General features: G+C 58.4%; 5 protein-coding genes across 6 annotated transcripts in view; 2 read left to right on the forward strand and 3 right to left on the reverse strand.

Moving 5' to 3' along the window:
- The first annotated feature begins 1,289 nt into the window (after positions 1-1,289).
- On the forward strand, positions 1,290-3,134 carry LOC116785913 (vasotocin-neurophysin VT). The gene is made up of 3 exons (XM_032686104.1): positions 1,290-1,462; positions 1,989-2,190; positions 2,871-3,134. The coding sequence occupies exons 1-3, from the start codon at positions 1,343-1,345 to the stop codon at positions 3,035-3,037; spliced, it is 489 nt and encodes a 162-aa protein (XP_032541995.1). The 5' UTR covers positions 1,290-1,342; the 3' UTR covers positions 3,038-3,134.
- Positions 3,135-5,467: 2,333 nt separating this feature from the next.
- Positions 5,468-6,956, forward strand: LOC116786339 (neurophysin 1-like). The gene is made up of 3 exons (XM_032686854.1): positions 5,468-5,623; positions 5,710-5,911; positions 6,756-6,956. The coding sequence occupies exons 1-3, from the start codon at positions 5,504-5,506 to the stop codon at positions 6,803-6,805; spliced, it is 372 nt and encodes a 123-aa protein (XP_032542745.1). The 5' UTR covers positions 5,468-5,503; the 3' UTR covers positions 6,806-6,956.
- Positions 6,957-7,272: 316 nt separating this feature from the next.
- MRPS26 (mitochondrial ribosomal protein S26) lies at positions 7,273-10,410 on the reverse strand. Its single transcript, XM_032686852.1, has 4 exons — positions 10,093-10,410; positions 8,628-8,765; positions 8,249-8,372; positions 7,273-7,969 (listed from the first exon to the last, which is right to left on the reverse strand). The coding sequence occupies exons 1-4, from the start codon at positions 10,377-10,379 to the stop codon at positions 7,838-7,840; spliced, it is 681 nt and encodes a 226-aa protein (XP_032542743.1). The 5' UTR covers positions 10,380-10,410; the 3' UTR covers positions 7,273-7,837.
- Positions 10,411-11,949: 1,539 nt separating this feature from the next.
- LOC116786338 (progonadoliberin-2) lies at positions 11,950-13,277 on the reverse strand. The gene is made up of 3 exons (XM_032686853.1): positions 13,140-13,277; positions 12,117-12,182; positions 11,950-12,035 (listed from the first exon to the last, which is right to left on the reverse strand). The coding sequence occupies exons 1-3, from the start codon at positions 13,275-13,277 to the stop codon at positions 12,015-12,017; spliced, it is 225 nt and encodes a 74-aa protein (XP_032542744.1). The 3' UTR covers positions 11,950-12,014.
- A 3,201-nt stretch (positions 13,278-16,478) lies between these two features.
- The window catches only part of PTPRA (protein tyrosine phosphatase receptor type A), a 117,520-nt gene continuing 113,001 nt past the window's right edge, over positions 16,479-20,997 (reverse strand). For both annotated transcript variants that reach the window (XM_032686276.1, XM_032686277.1), the window contains 6 exons: positions 20,177-20,253; positions 18,698-18,832; positions 18,342-18,467; positions 17,807-17,958; positions 17,453-17,588; positions 16,479-16,672 (listed from right to left, as the gene is read on the reverse strand). In XM_032686276.1, coding sequence (XP_032542167.1) covers positions 16,598-16,672; positions 17,453-17,588; positions 17,807-17,958; positions 18,342-18,467; positions 18,698-18,832; positions 20,177-20,253 — 701 coding nt within the window. In that variant the 3' untranslated portion in view covers positions 16,479-16,597. The remainder of the gene's footprint in view (positions 16,673-17,452; positions 17,589-17,806; positions 17,959-18,341; positions 18,468-18,697; positions 18,833-20,176; positions 20,254-20,997) is intronic.

Here is a 20,997-nt window from a genome sequence, read left to right on the forward strand (position 1 = left end):
CACAGGGCCCAATTCCCCTCTGCGTTTTAATTCATGTTGCTGAATTTCACGGTGCCCTCAGTGTTGCTGGGAAAGGGATCTGGGACCAGCAGGAATATTCATGGCTGGATGGAGAGGGGAGGGAGGGTTATTGCTGCTGTTTTCCCTGTACAGATGTTTCTCACAGCCCTGGCTTCCCTGCCTTGTCTCTTGGAGAAGAGGTGGAAGAGGAGGGTGAGCCACAGGTGGCACTGATGGGTCCCTCGGCTCTGGCAGGGTCCTGCCCTGCACCCCAGTGCTGCAGCCCAGCCCCTGGGTTTTGGGGTGTATTTGTGCCCCCCCGGGGTTCTGCCCCAGCCCTGACACCATCTCTTCCCTACAGCATCCCCTCCCAGAGCAGCATCAATCAAACAGCATCTTCCAAAGCAGCATCCCTCCAAAATCAGCATCCTCCAAATCAGCATCCCTCCCTAAACCAGCATCCTCCAAAGCAGATCCCTCCCCAAACCAGCATCCTCCAAACAAACAACCTTCCCCCAACCAGCATCCCTTCAGACCTTTTTTTTATAATAACATCCCTTCCCAAACCAGCATCGCTCCCAGACCAGCATCCCTCTGAGACTAGAACCCCTCCCAAAATCTGCATCCCTCCAAACCAGCATTGCTTCCAGATCAGCATCCTCAAAACAAACAACTCCCTATAAACCAGCACCTTCCAGACTCTAATCCCTCCCCAAACCAGCATTACTCTCAGGCCACTATCCCTGCCAAACCTTCATCCCTCCCCAAACCAGCATCACTCCTATGCCAGCATCCCTCTGAAACCACCATCCCTCCCAAAATCTGCATCCCTTCAAACCACCATCACTCCCAAACCTGCATCCCTCCTAAAATCTGCATCCTTCCCAAACCCACATCTCCTGAATGAACATCTGTTCCCAAACCAACATCCCTCCCCAGGCAGCACCTTCTAAATTCACATCCCTCCCCAGACAGGCATCTTCTGAAGGAGTATCTCTCCCTAAACCTGCACCCCCTCATCCAGGTCCCCTTCCCAAGGACTGCCCATCCCAGGGCCAGCGGCCATCCCAGGGCTGGCACGTGCCCCTCGGAGCAACAACGGGTGGGATTCACCAGCCCCGAGAAGCTGCTGCACTGAATCATCTCAATTACAGATTCTCTTGGATGTGATTTGGTGAAAGAAAAAAAAAAGAGAGAGAAAAACACAACAAAAAAAACAACAACCCATCCCTCTTCTTCCTCCTCCTCCTCCCCTGGGAAGGAGCGATGGCAGCATAAAAGGAGCTCTCCCAGCACGGGGCCAGACACAGCGCGAGTGGCACAGCCCCGGGCACCCTCCACCATGGCAGAACCTTCGCTGCCCCTCTCCTTCCTCTGCCTCCTCGCCTTGTCCTCCGCCTGCTACATCCAGAACTGCCCTCGGGGCGGGAAGCGGGCGCTGGCCGACACAGCCCTCCGACAGGTACGGGATGGATGGGAGCCTGGGGCGCGGGATGGGGCTCTGGAGGGGGCACAGCGGCCCTGCGGGGTGCGGAGGGTCATCGGCACCTGCTGGCACCGCTGGCCGTGCCACACTCCCCGGAGCAGCGCGGGATTTTTGGGATGGCTGGGGGACGTGCCCAAGGGGGAGCGGCGGAGGAACGAGCACCCGAAATGCTGTCGGCACCTCGAGGAGAAGCTCGAACTCGGCCGCAGCAAAGCATCCCCCTGGATGAAGGGAGCAGGGGGACAGGAGGACAGGACAGCGCGTGGAGAGGAGACAGGGAGGACATGAAGGGCAGGGGGGACCCCCCAAAGTGGGGCCAGCGCCGCAGCACGGCAGGGACAAGCCGGCTCACCCTGCGCCAGTGTGGCACCTCCAAGGGCTGCGAAAGGGGATGGTGGGGAGCTGCTTTCTAACACAAGAGGGTGCAGGGTCCACCCTGCAGAGGGTCCACCCCTTTTTTGGGGGGGAGGATACGAGGGACTCAGGCAGCTCCTTCCCGCAGTGCATGCCCTGCGGCCCCGGGAACAGAGGGAACTGCTTCGGGCCCGGGATCTGCTGCGGCGCCGAGCTGGGCTGTTACCTGGGCACGGCGGAGACGCGGCGCTGCGCCGAGGAAGACTATCTGCCTTCCCCCTGCCAGGCCGGGGGGCAGCCCTGCGGCTCCGGGGGCCGCTGCGCCGCGCCCGGGATCTGCTGCACCGCCGGTAACGGGGCTGCTGGGACCGCTGGGGTGGTGGGATGCAGGGTTTGGGGGGTCTGGGGACCACGGGGGGGGGGGGGGTCACAAGGGCGTGGGGCAGAACTGAAGTTAAGCCTCGTCTGCTGTCGGGGTTTAACCTTCCAAAGGATTCAGGGAGCGGGCGCAGTGTTGGCTCTGTTTGGAGGCATTTTTGGATGGCTGGATTCAGGGAAGATATAAGGAAGGAATTGTTGGCTGTGAGGGTGGGGAGGCCCTGGCACAGGTTGCCCAGAGAAGCTGTGGCTGCCCCTGGATCCCTGGAAGTGTTGAAGGCCAGGCTGGACGGGGCTTGGAGCAACCGGGGCTAGTGGAAGGTGTCCCTGCCCATGGCAGGGTGTGGAACTGGATGATCTTTAAGGTCCCTTCCAACCCAAACCATTCTCTGATTCTAAAAGATTGGTCTCGGAGCTCCTTCCCGACCCACCACCATAAGCTTTTTCCCCGTCAGGCACATTCAGCCTCCTCAATGCACCAGGAAAAAAACCCCTAATCCAACCCCATTCCTGGTTAACGGGGAGGCACAAAACTGGAGCACGAGCTGTGCGGGGGCCCCCGGCTGCCACCCACCCCTTCCCCACCCATAAAATAAACCAGTCGGGGTCCTCAATAACGCGTTCCCTCCCCACGTTTTGCCTCCCGCTGAAGACACGTGCTCGATGGACTCCGCCTGCCCGGACGAGGGCGGAGACGGGGCTCAGGAGGAGGCGGAGAAGAACCTGACAGTGCTGGACGGCTCGGCTGGAGATCTGCTCCTCAAGCTCATGCACTTGGCGAACCGGCAGCAGCAGCAGGGCAAGCACCCCGTCCTCTGAGCCAGGGCATGGGGCGACCCCCTCACCACCACCCTCACCGACCCCCCCACCCCGGCACTGTACATACGAGACCCAATAAAAGTCCTCGTGCACTGTGGTGGCTTCGTCCTGGGCGCTGGCGATGGGTCACAGGGGCTCCAGGGGACCTGTCTGGGGATCAAGGATGGGGGTGTTGTGGAGGGGTTTCATCCCCCTTCCCCGAATCCCCACTGAGAACGGGTGGTTTGGCTCCCGTCTGCAGTGGTTTGGCTGGGCTGGGTGCAGGATTTGGCCTCGTTCTTGCAGCAGGAGTGCTCAGGCAGAGCTGGACTTTGGGATCTGACCGTCAAGTCCCTCCCAGAACCCCCAGCAGCACCCAAGGGTGCTCAGCCTCCCAGCCCCGGGAGACTGGGGATGTCTGGGATGTGCCACCATCACGTTACCTCTTGGCCAAGTCCCTCTTTGGGGCAGATTCGGGGTCTTCTTGCCTTCAGGAACCAGCACATCATTTACTAGAAAATGATAAAAAGCAAGGAAAAGCACCCAAAATGCCCCCAGAACAGAAAGGTTTGGGCTCCCAGCTCCAAACACCCCCTTGGGCTGGTCTCATCTTTCCCCACCATCACTCACCAAACTGGTCCCCTCTGGACACCGACAGGCAGGATCAGTCTCCCCGTTATCCCACTGTCACCCCCTCAGATTTGGGGTACTGTTATCCCAACCCCCTCCCCACCCTCTCCCAGGTCTCTTACCCAGTGGGGTCCCTGCTCCGAGCTCTCTCCTGGCTGGGACTGGCCAGAGCACAGGGGACAGCTGGTCCTTTATAGCGTCCCCGAGGGAGGTGGCACCTCCAAGGAGGTGGAGCTCCCTGACACCGGTGGGATCCATCCTGCCAGCTCCCAGCACCGTGCAGGGGGTGCAGGATTCATCCAGCCCCTGCTCCCTGCAGCCAGCATCTCATCCCAGCCCTGGGGATGTGGGCAACCCCAAATCACCCCAAAAATCATTGGAAAAGGGGCCACGCCAGCATGGACAAGGGGCTCCATGCTGAGATGAAGGAATTGGGCTGTTCAGCCCTGCCCTGGCACTCAGACTGCTCCCGGATGCGGGATGTGAACCCCAACATTCCTGAAGCACTGGGGACATGTGGCTGAGCCAGGATGATGATCCAGCTGATGGAAGCCTTGAAATCAGGGTGTTGAGTCCCCGAAAACACCAGAGGCTGATAATTGGTGGGTTTTCCCCCCACTTGTCTTCCCAGTACACATCTTGTGGGGGTCTGGGAACCCCCCGAGCAGCCGTAGGGGCTCCAGGATGGCAATTCCCCCCCCTCCACCCTGTGCCACAGCTGGAGCTGAGCTGCTGGGACAGCACACGGCAGGTGCTGAGCCCCATTTCCAACCATTAACACAGATCCCAGTGCCTGGCTTGTCCCCAGGGAGCAGGAATGACCCCGGATGGGTGACGGGGACCCGGCTGCCCTCGCGCCGGACGCGCTAAGTGGCGGATTTGGAAGCAAAGCCAGAGGGATGGGAAAAGGTCACGGCTGTCAGGCTCTGGGCTGCCTAATTCCCAATTAAGCCAGTGCAGGGTAATGGTCTCGATGGACAGAAAGTGTTGTCCACAGCAGGGAAATTTATTCAAGCTGGGAAAGCTCCTAATTGGGATAACGAAGGTGAGGGGCTGGGGCAAGCAGGACCCTGGGCGGTTGCGTCAGTCCTCAGTCTCATACTTGGGAAGCCTTCGTGTGCTGATGGTGTGGTTCAGGGCATCCCATCCCCATGCGCAGCTCCAAGGAGAAACAACGGGGAAGTTCAGGATTTCAGGTCTTTGCCCAGGAGGTCTGGTGTTTTCAAGTGGCTGTGGTGCTGTTGGGTGGGTGGGGATGGGCTGGGTGTCACCATCGTCCCAGAGCGGGACGAGCCCAGTGCTGAGCATCCCCCAAAGGCCAGGTAGGGGTGGGTGGACAGGACCAACAAGGGCATTTCCCACCCCACATCTTGTGGATGATCCCAGAGGAGGATATGGGTTCACTTTTTACTCACCTGAAGGGATTTGAAGCCAAGGGAAGCACATGCCCCTCTCACCCTGCTCCTGGGTGGATGCATCCCACCCGCAGCTGCCTTCCTTCATCCCTACCCTCCCCATGCCAGAGGGGCTCCAGTAGGACATGGAGGGACATGCCACAGCTCAGCAGGGCTGGCGGGGAAGGGCCCTGAGCCCCAAACTCCATCGGCAGCCTCTGCACGTTCCCCCTGCGGCCATTGGAGCCGTCACCAAGGAACAAACCAACACCTTGGCCTTGCCCTCACGTCCTTGACCTCTGGCTATTAACCGAGCCCTCCGGTGTGGGAAGCAATGCCTTGTGGTTTTTAAGGAGCACGGGTGACGCCGGTGCCCAGAATCCTAAGTAGGAGCCGGGACTATAAATACAGGGGCAGTGGTTGGGTTGAGCATCCAAAAAACTCTCCCCGTCCCGCCGCCATCATGTCCTGCAAGGCTCTGGCCCTCTGCCTCCTGGGGCTCCTGGCTCTCTCCTCCGCTTGCTACATCCAGAACTGCCCCATTGGGGGCAAACGCGCCGTCATGGACATGGAAATCAGGAAGGTAGGTCCTGGCGGGATTGGAGCATCCCTAACCCCATCCTTCCCTTCTTCCCAACCTTCTTTCCCCTCCCTCCATCCCCCGAGCAGTGCCTGCCCTGCGGCCCCCGGAACAAGGGCCACTGCTTCGGGCCCAACATCTGCTGCGGGGAGGAGCTGGGCTGTTACCTCGGCACCTCCGAGACCCTGCGCTGCCAGGAGGAAAACTTCCTGCCCACCCCCTGCGAGTCGGGACACAAACCCTGCGGCAGCGGCGGGAGCTGCGCCGCCCCCGGCATCTGCTGCAGCACCGGTGAGTCCTGGGAACTCCCGGGATTCCTGTCACGGGGTCCTCGCACACCTGGGAGGGAATTCAGGGTTATACAGGACAGTGGGAGAGGGGATGATGCCCAAGGGGTTCGTCTTGGTCTCATCCGTGTGTCAGTTCATGGCCCCTAAAAGCCAGGGCCATCCTGCTCCGGGCAGATTTTATCCTGATCCCAGGGAAGGGATATCAGACCCTTCAGGGAGGTTTTGGAACAGGAGGGAAGCAGACAGTACCGAATTTGGGGGGCTGAGCAAGTGCGGGATTCCCGTGGGGCATGGCAGCACTCCTGTGGGGTACAGCAACCCATGGCCCTTCCTGCTTTCATGAGTTTTCCAGAAATCCCAACCACCTCCCTAAATTAAACTACCAGAGATCCCAGGAAACGCCAGGGCACATGGTGGGAACATGAGCTCATTAAACCCCAGAACCACTGGGTCTCCGGGCACTGGTTTGGGGGGTCCCCAAGGGCTGTTTCAGGGAATTCTGGGCACTGGTTTGGGGGGTCCCCAAGGGCTGTTTCAGGGAATTCTGGGCACTGGTTTGGGGGGTCCCCAAGGGCTGTTTCAGGGAATTCTGGGCACTGGTTTGGGGGGTCCCCAAGGGCTGTTTCAGGGGGTCCCTGGGCGCTGGTTTGGGGGGTCTCTGGGGACTGTTTCAAGGATCTCTGGGTGCTGGTTTGGGGGGTCCCTGGGGGATGTTTCAGGGGGGAGGGTTTAGGGTGTCTCTGGGGACTGTTTTGGGGGGTTCCTAGAGGCCACTTCACAGATCTATGAAGACTGTTTTGGGGGGTCTGGTTTCCCACCACACTCCCCCCTTTCTCCCCTCACAGAGGGCTGTGGGGCTGACTCATCCTGCGACCAGGAGATGCTGTTTGTGTAGCCCATCCAGGACAGAACCTGCAGGATCCTGTATCCATCCCGCTGTCCCAGCCTGGCCTTGGGCTGGGAACAGACGAGCTGAGAGCTGTGACTCAGCCTAGAGTGATGAGCCTAACTAGAAATAAAACTTGTACAGAAAAACAACCCTAAAAGAAGTCTGTGGCTTTTCTGTTCTTGCCTGGTTTAGGTGTGGGCTCGTGAGGAGAGAAAAAGACATTTTTAGGAAAAGTGGAGGTAAAAAGTGAGGATTTCATGTCAATTACCTCAGGAAGGGAGGGCAGAGGGACCTGTGGTCAGTCAGCCTGGGCTCTGGCTGAACCTAAACCCAGCAGTTTTAGGGCAAAGCTGAGAGTCTGCAAGACCCCAACAACCCAGAACACCTGGAGTCATTACAGTTTGATCCACATTTTCAACCCCAGGTGATGAGTAAAATAAGGCTGAAGGTGGGGAATAAGGAGACACCAAAAATTCCAGATCATCCAGACATATTTTCTCATTCAGCCACACCAAGGGATGTGCAAAGGAGGGTTCAAAGCATGACCAGGGATGAGAGGTCCCTCCAGCCCAGCAGAAATCAGGATGAATAATTAATTCTTTCACCCAACAACAAAAAAAGAGGAGGACCAGTGTTTCCTAAAAATCCATTCAGCCCTCATTTCCCTTCGGAAGCATCCAGAGGGGCTGACAGCACGGAGCTGAGAGCCAAGATCTGCCTCCTGACTGCTCCTGCTTCTCTCCCCACATGCTGTGTGTGAAGGCAGGAGGGATCCAAACACGTGGGAGGTGGAATCACAGGCACAGCAACAGCCACACAGGGCTGAGCCAGGCAGCTGGAGCCTCCAACAAGCCCAAGTTTCCCCCTCGCCCCCCTTCCCGTCGGCGTTCGCCCTTCGGAAGCAGCACAGCCAGACCCTGCAGCCTTTCTTCACCACCACTTCCGTGGTCAATTTATACATTAAAAAGAAGAACTCCAGGTCTTCTGAGGAGGAGGCTCTGGGCACAAAAGCAGGCCAGGAGCCCCATCCTGGGGCTGCTACGACAGCACCGTGCGCTTGACGACCCGCCCGTCCTTGTCGATGGCGAAGTTGTAGTTGCGCGGGTTGTCCAGGCACTCCTCGATCCGCGCGTCCAGGTTCTCGGGGGTGATGAAGCTTTTGGCTTCCTCCTGAACCAAGGACAAGCATTATACCCCCTCAGGATTATCCCTAGGGATTATTCCGCCCCGTTCCCAGAGCTCTCGCTCGGCCTCTCTCCCATCCACGCGCTGTCAGCACCCCTGGAAGGCGCCGACACCTTGCTACCAGCCACACGCCCTCCCAGCTACCAACTGAAAGATCTCTGGAAAACAAGCCCACGGCTTCCACATGGCTCCCACGGGCTGCCAGCAAATCCCTCGCAGGGGCTGCTGGCAGCTTGTCCCCCAGGAGGCACCAGCTGCTCTTACCTGCAGCTGGAGAACCTCCTTCTCCTTCTCCTTCATGAAAGCCTCCATTTTCCTGGCCTGCTTCTCCGCGACCTCCAACTTCCTCCTCTTCTCTTCCTCTGCTTCTTTCCTGAGTCTCTCCTCTCTGCCAGACAGAAAGGAAAACAAAAACCTGATGGATGAGGTGACACTCCCATCCTCAGGAGAGCAGGAAGCTGCCCAGAGCTCCTTAACTTGCCCCTCAGCCTCAAGAGGCGCAGGAACCGCTGCGTTGGCAGATTTGTTTAAAAAGGTCACAATTTAGGTCAAGGGTCTTCATAAAAATTAAGCCTGGCTCTAACTGAGTTTAGATCTGCACAAGCAGAAGTCAAAGCCATGCAGGGCAGTGGATCCCGCTGACCTGCGTGCCCGCTGCCGGGCGTTCTCCTCGTCATTCCAGGCCATCAGGCGCTGGTGCTCCTCCAGCAGCTCCGCGGAGTTCTCCCCACCCAGACGCTCCTCCCGCTTCTTCTGCAGCACCTCGGCCCTGAACTCGGCCCTGCAGGGTCGAGGGGAGGGCACTGAGCCCCTGCCTGCAGCTGGGAGCACTGGGGGTTCCCACAGCAGAGCCAGCCCCACCACCTTGTCCCACAGCGGTTCCAGTCCCACCACCCTGGCCCTTCCCTGTCCCACAGCAGTCCCAGTCCCACCACTCTGATCCTTCACTGTCCCACAGCAGTCCTAGTCCCACCGCCCTGACTCTCTCCTGCCCTACACTGGTCCCAGTCCCACTACCACATCCTTTTCCTACCCCAGAGTATCCTGAGTCTATTTGCCTCTGTTCCAAAGTAGCCCAGATCCCCCAACCCACTCCTGTCCCACAACCTGCCCTCTCCCTCACAGCAGCTCCAAATGGCCACAATTCCAACCCTCCCATGCGCCACAACAACCCCTGAGCCCCATACCCAGGGCCACAGCCAGACCCCCAACCCTCCCCTGCCCCAAAGCAACTCCATATCCCCCTGTCCAGCCCCCTGCCCTTACAGCCAGTCCCACTGTCCAGTCAGCTCTTCAACCCTACAGACGTCCCATACCCAGCCCCCTGCCCCAAATCCAGCCCCCCAACCTCCCAGAGAAACCCCACAGCCCTACACTCAGCATTCAGCCCCATCACCAGGCCCCTGACACACACCAGCCCCATACCCAGAGCCACAGCCCCCAAACCTTCCCCTATCCTACAACCCCATAACCAGCTCCCTGCCCCATACCCTGTGCCTTACCCAGAGCCACAGCCAGCCCGCCCAAACCCTACCTTGCCCCATAGCAGCCCCATACCTAGAGTCACATGCAGCCCCCTCAAACTTTCCCCAGCCCCACATCAGCCCCCCAGCCCCATACACAGCCCCCTGTCCCATCCCCAGCCCAAACCTTCCCCTGTCCTAAAACCCCATAACCAGCCCCCCGCCCCATCCCCAGTCCCTTACCCAGACCCAAACCCAGCCCCCCCAAGCCCTCCCTTGCCCCACAGCAGCCCCATAGCCCCATATCCAGCCTCACACCCAGAGCCACAGCCAGGCCCCCAAGCCTTCCCCTGCCCCACATCAGCCCCCCAGTCCCATCCCCAGCCCCCTGCCCCATCCCCAGTCCCACACTCAGAGCCACATCCAGCTCCTCCAATCCTTCCCCAGCCCCCCAGGCCCATACCCAGGTCCCTGCCTCATACCCAGCCCCAGAGCCACATCCAGCCCCTCCAAACCCTCCCGGGCCCCACATCAGCCCCTGCCCATACCCAGAACCACATCCAGCCCCTCCAAACCCTCCCGGGCCCCACCACCCCACGCTCACCCCCCTGTCCCCATCGTCCCCAGCACCCCGACCCCCGGTACCGGAGAGCTCCGAGCACCAGCCGGTGCTGCCGGTACCGCTCCAGCACCACCAGCAGCTCCTCGGGGTCCACGGGCGGCGGCAGCTTCAGCCGCCCCGCCTTGGACTTGGCCGGGGGGTCGTGGCGGCTCTTGCGGCCCCGCGCCGGCACCACCCGCGGGGACCACCCGGGGCACAGCCCGGGGCAGGGACCGTGTCCCAGTCCCGGTCCCGGTGCGGGTCCCAGCGGCAGGACCGGGATCGGCACCGGGACCGAGCCCAGCCGGCAGCGGCTGAGCGCCCGCAGCATGGCGGGGACACAGCGGCAGTGACGGCCCGGGAAGGGCGGGACGGAGGGAGCGGGGCCTGGCGGGAAATGGAGTGCGGGGAGGGCGGGACACACGGACACGGGCTCTCACGGGACAGGGAATGGAAACCCGCGGGACACGGGCCCTCACGGCACAGGGAGACGGATACCCGCGGGACACGGACCCTCATGGGACAGGGAATGGATACCTGTGGTACACGGACTCTCACGGGACAGGGAATGGATACCCGTGGGACACGGACCCTCACAGGACAGGGAATGGATACCCGCGGGACACAGATCCTCATGGGACAGGGACACCTCCACAGGGGACATGGGTACCCACGGGCACCCACGGGACATGACACTCGAGGGACATGGCACCCGAGGGATAGGGACACCCGTGGAGCAGGGACACCCATGGGACAGGGACGCCCCCACGGGACACATACCTGTGGGACCCGAGCACCCACGGGACAGGACATGACACCCGAGGGACATGGGCATCCACGGGACAGGGACACCCGAGGGACATGGGCATCCACGGTACAGGGACACCGGTGGAGCAGGGAAATCCTCACGGGACACTGACACCTTCCGTGGGACAGAGATAAGCGGGGGGCATGGACATACACGTGGGACACCCGTGGGACAGGGACCTCCACGGCACAGGGACACGCGTGGAGCCGGGACACCCCCACGGGACACCGACTCCCGTGTGGGACACGGGCGCCCCCACACTGGACATGGATACTCGAGCGACAAGGACACCCCCGCGGGATATGCACCCACCCCACGGGACACGGAGACCCGCGTAGGACAGGGCCCCTGACTGGACACAGACACCCCCGGGGAACACGGACCCCAGTCCCCCAGGAGACAGGGACACCTGTGGGACACGGGCACCCACGGGGCAGGAACACCCTCCACCCCCCACGGGACACGGATACCCGTGGGACACGGGCACCCCCACAGGACACGCACCCCGCAGTGGGATGGCGCACACGGGACACGGATCCCCATGCGGGACACAGACACCAGCGGGACACAACACCCCACTGGACACAGCCCTCCGCTGCTCGGGACACGGGCACCCTCCGTGGGACACAAGAACCTATGGGACACGAACCTCCCCCCCGTGGGACACGGCACCCCACGGGACACAGCCCTCCCAAGAGACCCAACCCCCTCCTATTGCACCCGCACACACGCGAGACACGGCCCCCTACGGGACACGAATTCCCCGCGTGGGGATGCGGCACCTCCCCGTGATAGAGCATCCCCACAGGACACGACATCTCCCACGGGACACTCGTTATCCCCATGGCACATAGACACCACACCCCCCCCCACGAGAGACAACCCCCTCTCATCGCACACCCGTCCCTTCACGGGACACATCTCCCCCGGGACACGACAGCCCCCCCGGGACACGACAGCCCCCACGGGACACGACAGCCCCCACGGGACACGGCATTCCCGCGGGACACATCCCACCCCACGCACACTTGTCCCCCCATCACACCGCCACACCAAACACCGCCCCCACGAGCACCATCACTCCGCACAGCTTCCCCCAGCCCCTTTATTCTCCGCGGGGTGGTCCCGGCTCGCTCCCGCGTGGGTCGATGGGTCCGGTCAGGGGAGCAGCGCGGGCCCCTGCGGGACGGGGGTCGGTCAGTCCCGGTCTCGGGGACCCCCCCGGTCCCCCCGAGCCCCCCCAGCCCCGGCCCCGCTCACCGGCAGAGGATCCTCCCGACGGGGGGGACACGGGGGAGGGCGGCAGCGCCCGAGAGGGGCCGGGACCTGCGGGACAGCGACCGTGGGAAGGGGAGAGAGGGGAGCTCCGGGATGAGGGGGAAAAGGGGGCATCACCCCCGGGGGTGGTTAATCCCGGGGGGGAAAATTCCAGGATGGATAATCTGCGGGGGGGGGAGGGGGGGTGTAACATGGGAGGACAACTCGGGGGGAGGAGATAATGGGGAGGGGGGCGACAATCCCAGGGAGAAATAATCCAGGGGGGATAATCTGGGGAAGTGTAACCCAGGAAGGATAATCCGAGGAGAGGGAATAATCCAGGGAGAATGATTTGGGGAAGTGTAACCCGGGGGGGATAATATGGGAGGGGGTAGCTCTCTGGGGGAGATAACCCGGAGGGGGCTAATTCTGGGGGAGGGATAATTGGGAAAGGGGGAATTATAACCCTCCCCAGGGATGATAATTCCGGAGGAGAGGAACACACGGGGAGGTGTAATCTGGGGGTGGGGGATAATACGAGGGGGGGCAATTTGGGGGGAGGGATAATTGTGGAAGGGGGGATAATCAGAGGGGGGGATAATTCGGGGAAAATGATTTGGGGAAGTGAAGCCCCAGGGGGGATAATATGAGGGGGTGGGATAAATCCTTAGCGGGTGGGAATGTAAATCCGAGGCGAGAGCAGGATGTAAACCCTAGAGGAGATAATTGGGTGGGAGAGGTGACTGCAGGGGGGATAATTTGCGGGGGGGGGGGGAAATAAATCCAAGAACTCGGAGGGGAGATAATCGCGGGAGGGGGGCGAGAGGGAATAATCCAAGGAGGATAATCCTGGGGGAGTGTAACCCCAGAAGCGGGGGGTTTTACCCCGGGGGGGGGTCACAAACCTTGGGGCAGGGTGGTGACTCCAGGGCGGGGTGACACGGCATCACCTTTGGAGGGGCGGAAACCACCCCAGTGGGATAGAGAATGACGTGGAGGGGGATGAACCGGGGAGACGCACCCTACCTGGAGGTTCGGGGGGGTCCGGAGGTCCCGCTTGCCCCCCGGATACCAGCCGTGGGACCAGTGCTGGGCGGGGGCGCGGGGCAGGGCACAGCTGAGCAGCAGCAGCGCCAGCAGCAGCAGCGACCCGCGGGGAGCCATGGCCGGGGGGCTGCGGGGGCACAGGGGGCCCTGTCCCACCGGCACCAGCCCCAGGGGCACCCCGGAGGGCTGCGGGGGTCGGGGGGGGGGCTTGGGAGGGATGGAGGGATGAACCCCCATGGAGTGGTTTGGGTCCTGCAAAGATGGGAACCCCAGGGGTTGTGTGGGAGGAGGGGGTGAGCGATTCGGGGGGGGGGGGCGGTTTGGGATGGAAGAGTGGAAAGGATGGCCCAGCATCTCTTTGGGGTGGGTTTGGGATGGAGATCCAAAAGGGGGTGAGCACCTACGGGTGCTGCCTGGAGTGGGTTTGGGGGTAGAGATGTGGAAAGGGTGAGCACTCACGGATGCGTCTTGGGATGGAGATCCAGAGGGGATGATCCAACATGTTTTTGGACTGGGTTTGGGATGGAGATCCGGAGGGAATGAGCACTCATGGGTGCTCTCTGGGGTGGGTTTGGGGATGGAGATCCAGAGGGAATGAGCCCCCATGGGTGCTCTTTGGGGTTGGAGAAGCTGGAGGGACTCAGCATCCCGTGGTGCTGCTGGGATTCGGGTCCAGCATGGACACCCCCCCCCCCGTGGGTGCTATTGGGGTCTGATTCGGGGTGAGCAGGACCACCCACCCCAGGGTGAACCCCCTTCCCAGGGCCGGGACAGCCTCACCTGGCTGGGCAGGTGCCGGTGGCTGGAGTAGTGTCCAGTGGCTGGAGTGGTGACCGGTGGCCGGAGCAGTGGCTGCCCAGGCAGGCACCGCTATTTGAAGGGCTCGGTGACAGTGACGTCGGCCCGGCCACCGCTCCCCCGGGGACCATGGGATGGCGTCGGCCTCCCCGTGCCAGTGTCCAACACCTCCTCCTTCCCAAACCCCCCTGGCACCGCGGGACAGCACCTGACACCCCTTTTTTTGGGAGGTCTGAACACTGCCCCCCGGTGCAGCTCATCAGGGTGGGGTCCCCCCAGAATGGGCTCATTTCCCGATGGGAAAGGGGTGGATCCAGCCCACATGGTTCCTTTGCAGCCCCCCGGGATGCTCTTGGAGAAGGGAGGGGAGTAAATCCTCTGTGCATCAGTTTCCCCCATCTCAGCCCCAATTACCCCAGTTGTTCCCCCATTCCAGGCTCATCACCCCCAAATCCAGGCTGGATTCTGGTAACGGCCATGCAACCCAAAGCTCCCAGTTCCAAGGATGCCATGGAGACCAGGAAGGGGATTTAGGCAGGATCTGGCCCTGGACTATCTCTGGCAGCTGCTCATGTCTCTGCTATTTGCAGTTGGATGCAGGATGGGGCCAGGGCAGATGCTGTGGCGAAAGGTCAAGGCAGCTCCCCAGACCCCAGAATTTGCCCTATCCATCCAGAGATCTTGAAAATGAAGGAAAAAAAGGAGGGAAAACCTCATTACTAGCAGCAGGAAGCAGCCAGAACCCACTGGGCAGTGAGATGGAAGGGCTTGTTGGGGTGGTCCCTGTGTGGAGCATCCAGGGGGGGTGAGTGCACCCCTCTTGTCCCAGGAGGGACCTCTTTTCTTTTGGGGTCACCACATTTATTTTCAGTGTCACTGGCAGCTTTGGCACAAAGTCCCCCAAATTCAGGAGCTGGAGTTGATCAGCAATGGGATGAAACTGGGGTTCATGAGGGGGTACCAGGCGATGGAGCAGGGCAAGTTCTGGGGCTTGTTTGGGGTTGCTGGAGATATTTTTGATTGCTGAAGGGGTCCCCCTGCCTGTGTGCATCCACCAAACCCCCCTGTGAACCCTGCCTGGATGGAAAAGCTGGAAAACTTGGATACTCTGGCTCATGGGCTTTTTTTCCCCCATGTTTTCCTGCATATCAACCCCATTCCCCCTGAGTCCTGGGGCATCCTGGGGCAAGGCTGTCACCATTCCTGGGCCCTGCCACCCACCCTGTGCTCCCTGTCACTGTCTGGGGAGTCCAGCCAAATCCTTGAGGGGAAGCTTCCACTCCAAACCAGTTCTCCCAGTGCCTGCAGAGGGGATGGAGCTCCCCCAGCTAACCTGGGCACGGTGCCCCTGACCGCAGGAGGAAAAAAAAGGAAGGTGTTTCCCCAGACACCCCTTTATAACAAAAAAAATAACCTCAAATTAACCTGGTTTTTTTAATATAGAAGTACTGCACCCCTAGTCCTCAGGACTTTTCTTGACTCTCTGGACTCTTCTTGAAAGAGGTCAGGTTTATACTGGATATTAGGAAAATTTTTGACTGTGAGGTCCTGGCACAGGTTGCCCAGAGAAGCTGTGGCTGCCCCATCCCTGGAAGTGTCCAAGGCCAGGTTGGACAGGGCTTGGAGCAACCTGGGATAGTGGAAGATGTCCCTGCCCATGGCAGAGGGCTGGAACTGGATGGTCTTTAAGGTCCCTTCCAACTCACACCCAAACCATTCCATGTTTCCATAATCTCTTGGGATGCCAGGAGAAATAATCTGACAGCCCCTCCAGCACCTGGGGATGGAGCTCACCTGATCCCATTCCAGCCCCAATCTCTAGTCTAAAATCTGGCCCCAAACTCACAGGCCTTTCCTTCAAGGAGCAAAAATTCTTTTGTTTTTTCTGGTGTTTGCTTTTTTTTTGGGTTGAAATCCCAACATTTGGGCACTACTGTGGCTGTTACAGTTTCCAAACCAGCAGCACGTCGTGGCCTGACCCTGAAGGAGGAAACTTTTTGGCTTTTCATACAAAAATAAGGATATTTATATATATACACACACACAGAATAAGCTTTTTTTCTTTTTTTTTTTCTTCTTATTTTTTTTTTTTAAGAGCTGACCAGCAGAAAAATGTGAAACCATTTCCCTGCAGGTTTGGAAAAGCTTGTGCTGGTGGGGTTGTGGGGGTTTGGGTTTTGTTTTCAGATGAGATCCAGGATATCTTTTTCTTCTTTTTCTTTTTTTTTTTTTTTTTTAAAAAGGCTTTACTCCCTCAAGGAAAAAAAAAAAAAAAAGATTTACAAACAAAATAACAGCCTGTATCAACTCTCCAGAAGAGAGATGGTATGACAATATTAATCCAAACATCACGCTATTTAATTCCCCAATAAAACATTGGAAAAAAAGGAGCCAACAGTATCTGCACTAACACTTTGCTACATATAAAATCTCCAGCTAATATGAAGCTTATGGTACCAACCTCTAAAACAGTTAAGATATATACACATAGGTTTTTTTGTTTGTGGTTTTTTTTTTTGAGGGGGGGGGGATATATTAACAAACAGAATATTACAAAATATTAAAGAAGGCAACTCTTCTGTCATTTGTTTGGGGTTGTGTGTGGATTTTTGTTCCTGGTTTTTGTTTTTCTCTTTTCTTCACTTGAAGTTGGCGTAGTCTGAGAAGGCGTCGATGTATTCCTGCACCACCTTGTAGCAGAATTCGTACTGTTCCTGTGGGATTCGGGGAGAGAACGGTGTTAGGCCAGGAAAATCCACACCTCAGGCATCATTTGATGGTTTGTGCTCTTTGGCAAGCTGGGACCATGCATGGCCAGGTGTCCTCTCAGCTGGATTCCCACCCGTGAGGTTCCCACCTCCTTTGTGACCCCCAATCCCACCCTCCTTGCTGAGGTGCCAACAGCAAAAGAAACTCCCTGCTTTCTGCTTCCTCTCTCAAGTCCTATTTTGACCCCAAAAGAGTTTTTTCCTACATCCCTGATCATCCTTGCAAACCCCTCCGGCAAGACCTCATCCAGCCCTGCCTGCTCCAACCCTCCCTGTGTGCCCAAGTCGGTGCCACAGCCACTCCAGGACAGTCTTCCAGGTTCCTGGAGCCCATAAATATGGGACTGTGGTTAGGGGTGTCTCCAACAAGGCTCCTACAGCTCCTCTTAGTGCTCAAAAGGTGCTTGATGCCTTCAGCATCATCTTCCAGATGCCTTAACAAGAGGAAGGGCAGACACCTCCTGGCACATCTCCATAGAATCATGGAATCCTAGAATGGTTTGGGTTGGAAGGGACCTTAAAGACCATCTCCAACCCCCTGCCACGGGCAGGGACACTTCCCACTAGACCAGATTGCTCAGAGCCCCATCTGACCCAGCCTTGGACACTTCCAGGGACGGGGAATCCACAACTTCCCTCATGGAGAGGGAAAACCTTGAACCAGGGAGGTTCACTGAGCCCCCAGCCCACCCTTGCTGAGGTTTTGGTGCAGCAGGAGGCCCTTACCAGTGTCTGCACCATGTGTGGCCTCTGTAGTCTTAAACTCTTCACTGTCTGAAAGACGTCCAGGATCGCCTCTGCCTTCACCCTCTCCAGGACAGTGCTCAGCGCACAGAAGGTGCCCGTTCTTCCTGCTCCAGCACTGGGAAAGAAAAACCAGAGGGTGAAGGAAAACGCCTGTCCTGACCCTGTTGGCTTTGCTCAGGGCACAACCCGTAGGGGAAGTGCCGGAGAACTGGCAGAGCCAACGGTGCTGCCCCAGTCTCTCCCAGTATATCCAGGACGTGCTTTGGGGCTCTGACCATCTCCCAAGCTCCTGGTCCCTTTGGAAGGGTGTCCAAGCTGCTCCAGCACTTTTACCTGCAGTGCACAGTGATGGGGTGGTTGCCAGACTGCTGCTGCTGCTTCTGCACCGCCGCGATGATGTTGATCATCCCCTTCCCGTCCCCGGGGATCCCGACTTCTGGCCAGCCGTGGAAATGGAACTGCCGGATCTGCCGGCTCTTGTTTTCCTGGTGGGAGAGCACAGCTCGAGGTCAGGCAGGGTTGGTGGGAGATCTGCACCAAGGAACCACCAGCTCAGGGCTTTGGGAAAACCATCCATGTGGGAAAGCTGCTGGTGGAGGGGTGGCATTCCCGTGGCACGGAGCAGGGCAGGTGTGGGGAATGGGGAGCAGGAGGGAGGCTGGGTCCAGGTGGGAAGAGGGATGAGGTGGAGGAGGGTGAGGGCTGCTGGGTAGCAGCAGGGCAGAGGGCAGGATAGGAACTCTCAGGGGTGTCATCACCCCTTTGGGGTGACGGGGGGATGATGGAGCGGAAGAAATGCCAGCAAGGGCTCATGGCAGCCAAACCCAGGAGCACCCAGAGCTCCCCAGGACAGAATCCAGACTCTCACCCTGGTGTTTGTCACCAGCAGGTCCCGCACTGTGTAGCTCTCACACTCCTCCTCTTTCTTCAGCTCCACAGTGATGTCTCCGTAGGACACGGAGCCGTCGGATGGCCAGTACTGGGCACACTTCTCCTGAGGAAGCAACACAAGGGGGAGACAGGGTGAGCACCCTGTATTTTTCCAAAGGGATTGGATAGAGGAGTCTTCTGGGACCTGCAGCTACCCAAAACCAGGTGGAATCCCAGACTCCCAGAATCACAGACTGGTTTGGGTTGGAAGGGACCTTAAAGACCATCTTGTTCCAACCCCCTGCCACTTCTATATTTTGCTGGTGTTTGATGCAGCTGTTCCTGGGAGCTTACCTGGCCTCTCTCCTCCAGCTCTGTTAGCATCACTATGGAGCAGGATTTCCACTCCCAGATCATCCTCCAGAAGTCCTCTATCGTGTGCTGCAGCGGCCCTTGGCTGGCGATGTAGGAATCCTTCTGGCGATAACCCTGAAATTCGGGAAAGGGGTTAGTGGTGAACTGGAAGCACCTGGATGCCAGGAGCAGCAGGAGGAATGCTCTTGGACATGGCTGGGTTGCCAAGCTGAGGGAGGATCATATCCCCTACACATGCCCTACTTTATCCATTCAGGGAAGAGTGATTTGGGTTTCCAGCAAGCCTAAGCAATATTGCAAACTCTGAGTGCCTTGCCTAAGCTCCAGGTATTCAGGTATGATTTTTACTGGGGAATTTTTGGAAGAAGTAAGCAAAACTAGAAGGAACTAGATGATCTTTAAGGTCCCTTCCAACCCAAACTGCTGTATGACCTATGGAAACCAGCAGGAAGTCTGGGTGACTCTGGCTCTTCCGCAGCCACAAAGTGTTTCTGTTTCCAATCCCCTCCGACGTTCCCCTGTGCCCTCACTGCAGACTGTGACTAAAGATGCTTCGTCATTTGCAGTTTGTCATTGAAGCAAAGTTCAGCAGAGGCAGGAAATTGAATCCTCAACCAAAATTGCTTATGTGTTTTGGAAGCTTTCTGCTCTGGAAGCACAACAAGGCAGCTGCTCCGGCAGCCAGAGCCACCCGCAGGGATGCAGCAGAGGAGATTTCAGGGAGCAATTAATTGGGGATATTAGAACTGGGAATAAACTGGTTTTAGTGGATCAACCCACGGCAGTGATTGCCTTTTGGGAGAAAAAAAGAACCAACCCTGCCATTAGGAGATGAAAGTAGAAACTGGGCTGGGAAAGAGCAGGGTCTGTCACTTGGCCAGCACTGCATGAAGATAAATACTCATCTGAGATGTCTCCCTGGAGCCTACAGGATTGCTCAGGAGAAAAGGATGTGCAATCACTTACCTCCTTCCCAGAGTGAGGAAAGCACTTAACCTCCCTGCCTCCCCTCCTCCCATCACCCAGACAGGTATAATGGGATTGACCTGGTTCTCCTCAAGGGTTTTGGGATCATGTATTGCTCCATTACCTAATCTAGCGGATGTTTTCTGACCAAATGACCAGTGCTGTATCATTTCCATGGATACGTGCATGGATACACTTCTCCACAGCCATCAGCAGAGCCCAGAGGTGCAGAAGTGAGCCCAGGACTTGGAAGCTCTGCTCAGGCTCCAGCTCTCTTCTCCCACCAGCCGTGGGACACGAGGAGCTGGGAATACTGAGGGGTTTCTTGGAGACAGAAACCAGCACCATCCGGTGACACAAAAGCAAAGTCAAGTGGAAGGAGCCTTACGAAACTCAGAGAAGGAGTGTCTGGGACAAATCCTTCCCCCAGGAAGCAGCCTGAGGTGCAGTTTCCACTGGGAGAAGATGGAGAGGGGAGTAAAGAAGACTCACGTCAATGAAGGAAGCGTTTACGTAGTCCGTGTTCTCTTCACCTCTCTTCACTGGAATGATTACTCGGTTGAACTCATCTGAAACAGAACAAAACGATCTGAGATTTGGGGAACTCCTTCAAATCACAACTCCTGGATAACCAATCTTTAGCTGAGAAGTCACCAAGGGCTAAGTGGGAGACAGAGATAAGGGAAGGGGAGCCCTGTGCTTACAGCACCTGACAAGGACAGTCAGCTCTACCCTCTGCCATGCCCTGGTTTGGGGAAGGAGAAGAGGATGCTGAGCACTCCAGAAGGACCTGCTCAGCACTGGACTCCTTTCCCCTCGAGGCAGAAAGCCTTGGCAGCAGCAACCAGCTGGCAGGGCCATACACATTTGGTTGCCCATCTGTCCAGACAAATCTTGGGTATCTCCAAGGATGGAGACTCCTCAACCTCCCTGGGCAACCTGTGCCAGTGCTTGGTCACTCTCACTGTAAAAATGTGTTCTTTGATGTTCAGAGGGACCCTCCTGTGTCTCAGTGTGTGCCCATTGTCCCTTGTCCTGTCACTGGGCACCACTGGGAAGAGCCTGGCTCCGTCCTCTCTGCATCCTCCCTGCAGGTGTTGATGGACTTTGATGAGACCCCCGAAGCTTCTCTTCTCCAGGCTGAGTTGTCCCAGCTCCCTCAGCCTTTCCTCAGAGCAGAGGTTCTCCAGTGCCTTCCCTGGGCTCTCTCCAGTCTGTCCCCGTCCCTCTGGTACTGGGGAGCCAGAACTGGACCCAGTGCTTCAGGTGTGGCCTCACCAGTGCTGGGCAGAGGGGCAGGACCCCCTCCCTCG

Source organism: Chiroxiphia lanceolata, chromosome 4 (genome assembly GCF_009829145.1).
Source record: "Chiroxiphia lanceolata isolate bChiLan1 chromosome 4, bChiLan1.pri, whole genome shotgun sequence".
NCBI lineage: Eukaryota > Metazoa > Chordata > Aves > Passeriformes > Pipridae > Chiroxiphia > Chiroxiphia lanceolata.

What these genes read in the sequence shown, in the direction of transcription:
- LOC116785913 (XM_032686104.1), top strand. Translation starts at nt 1,343, where the DNA reads ATGGCAGAACCTTCGCTGCCCCTCTCCTTCCTCTGCCTCCTCGCCTTG. An exon ending in CCGACACAGCCCTCCGACAG is followed by an intron (nt 1,463 to 1,988) that starts GTACGGGATGGA and finishes TCCTTCCCGCAG; the next exon opens with TGCATGCCCTGCGGCCCCGG. An exon ending in CGGGATCTGCTGCACCGCCG is followed by an intron (nt 2,191 to 2,870) that starts GTAACGGGGCTG and finishes CTCCCGCTGAAG; the next exon opens with ACACGTGCTCGATGGACTCC.
- LOC116786338 (XM_032686853.1), bottom strand. Translation starts at nt 13,277, where the DNA reads ATGGCTCCCCGCGGGTCGCTGCTGCTGCTGGCGCTGCTGCTGCTCAGC. An exon ending in GGACCCCCCCGAACCTCCAG is followed by an intron (nt 12,183 to 13,139) that starts GTAGGGTGCGTC and finishes GCTGTCCCGCAG; the next exon opens with GTCCCGGCCCCTCTCGGGCG. An exon ending in GTCGGGAGGATCCTCTGCCG is followed by an intron (nt 12,036 to 12,116) that starts GTGAGCGGGGCC and finishes CCCGTCCCGCAG; the next exon opens with GGGCCCGCGCTGCTCCCCTG.
- LOC116786339 (XM_032686854.1), top strand. Translation starts at nt 5,504, where the DNA reads ATGTCCTGCAAGGCTCTGGCCCTCTGCCTCCTGGGGCTCCTGGCTCTC. An exon ending in TGGACATGGAAATCAGGAAG is followed by an intron (nt 5,624 to 5,709) that starts GTAGGTCCTGGC and finishes TCCCCCGAGCAG; the next exon opens with TGCCTGCCCTGCGGCCCCCG. An exon ending in CGGCATCTGCTGCAGCACCG is followed by an intron (nt 5,912 to 6,755) that starts GTGAGTCCTGGG and finishes CTCCCCTCACAG; the next exon opens with AGGGCTGTGGGGCTGACTCA.
- MRPS26 (XM_032686852.1), bottom strand. Translation starts at nt 10,379, where the DNA reads ATGCTGCGGGCGCTCAGCCGCTGCCGGCTGGGCTCGGTCCCGGTGCCG. An exon ending in CTGGTGCTCGGAGCTCTCCG is followed by an intron (nt 8,766 to 10,092) that starts GTACCGGGGGTC and finishes TCGACCCTGCAG; the next exon opens with GGCCGAGTTCAGGGCCGAGG. An exon ending in GCCCGGCAGCGGGCACGCAG is followed by an intron (nt 8,373 to 8,627) that starts GTCAGCGGGATC and finishes TCTGTCTGGCAG; the next exon opens with AGAGGAGAGACTCAGGAAAG.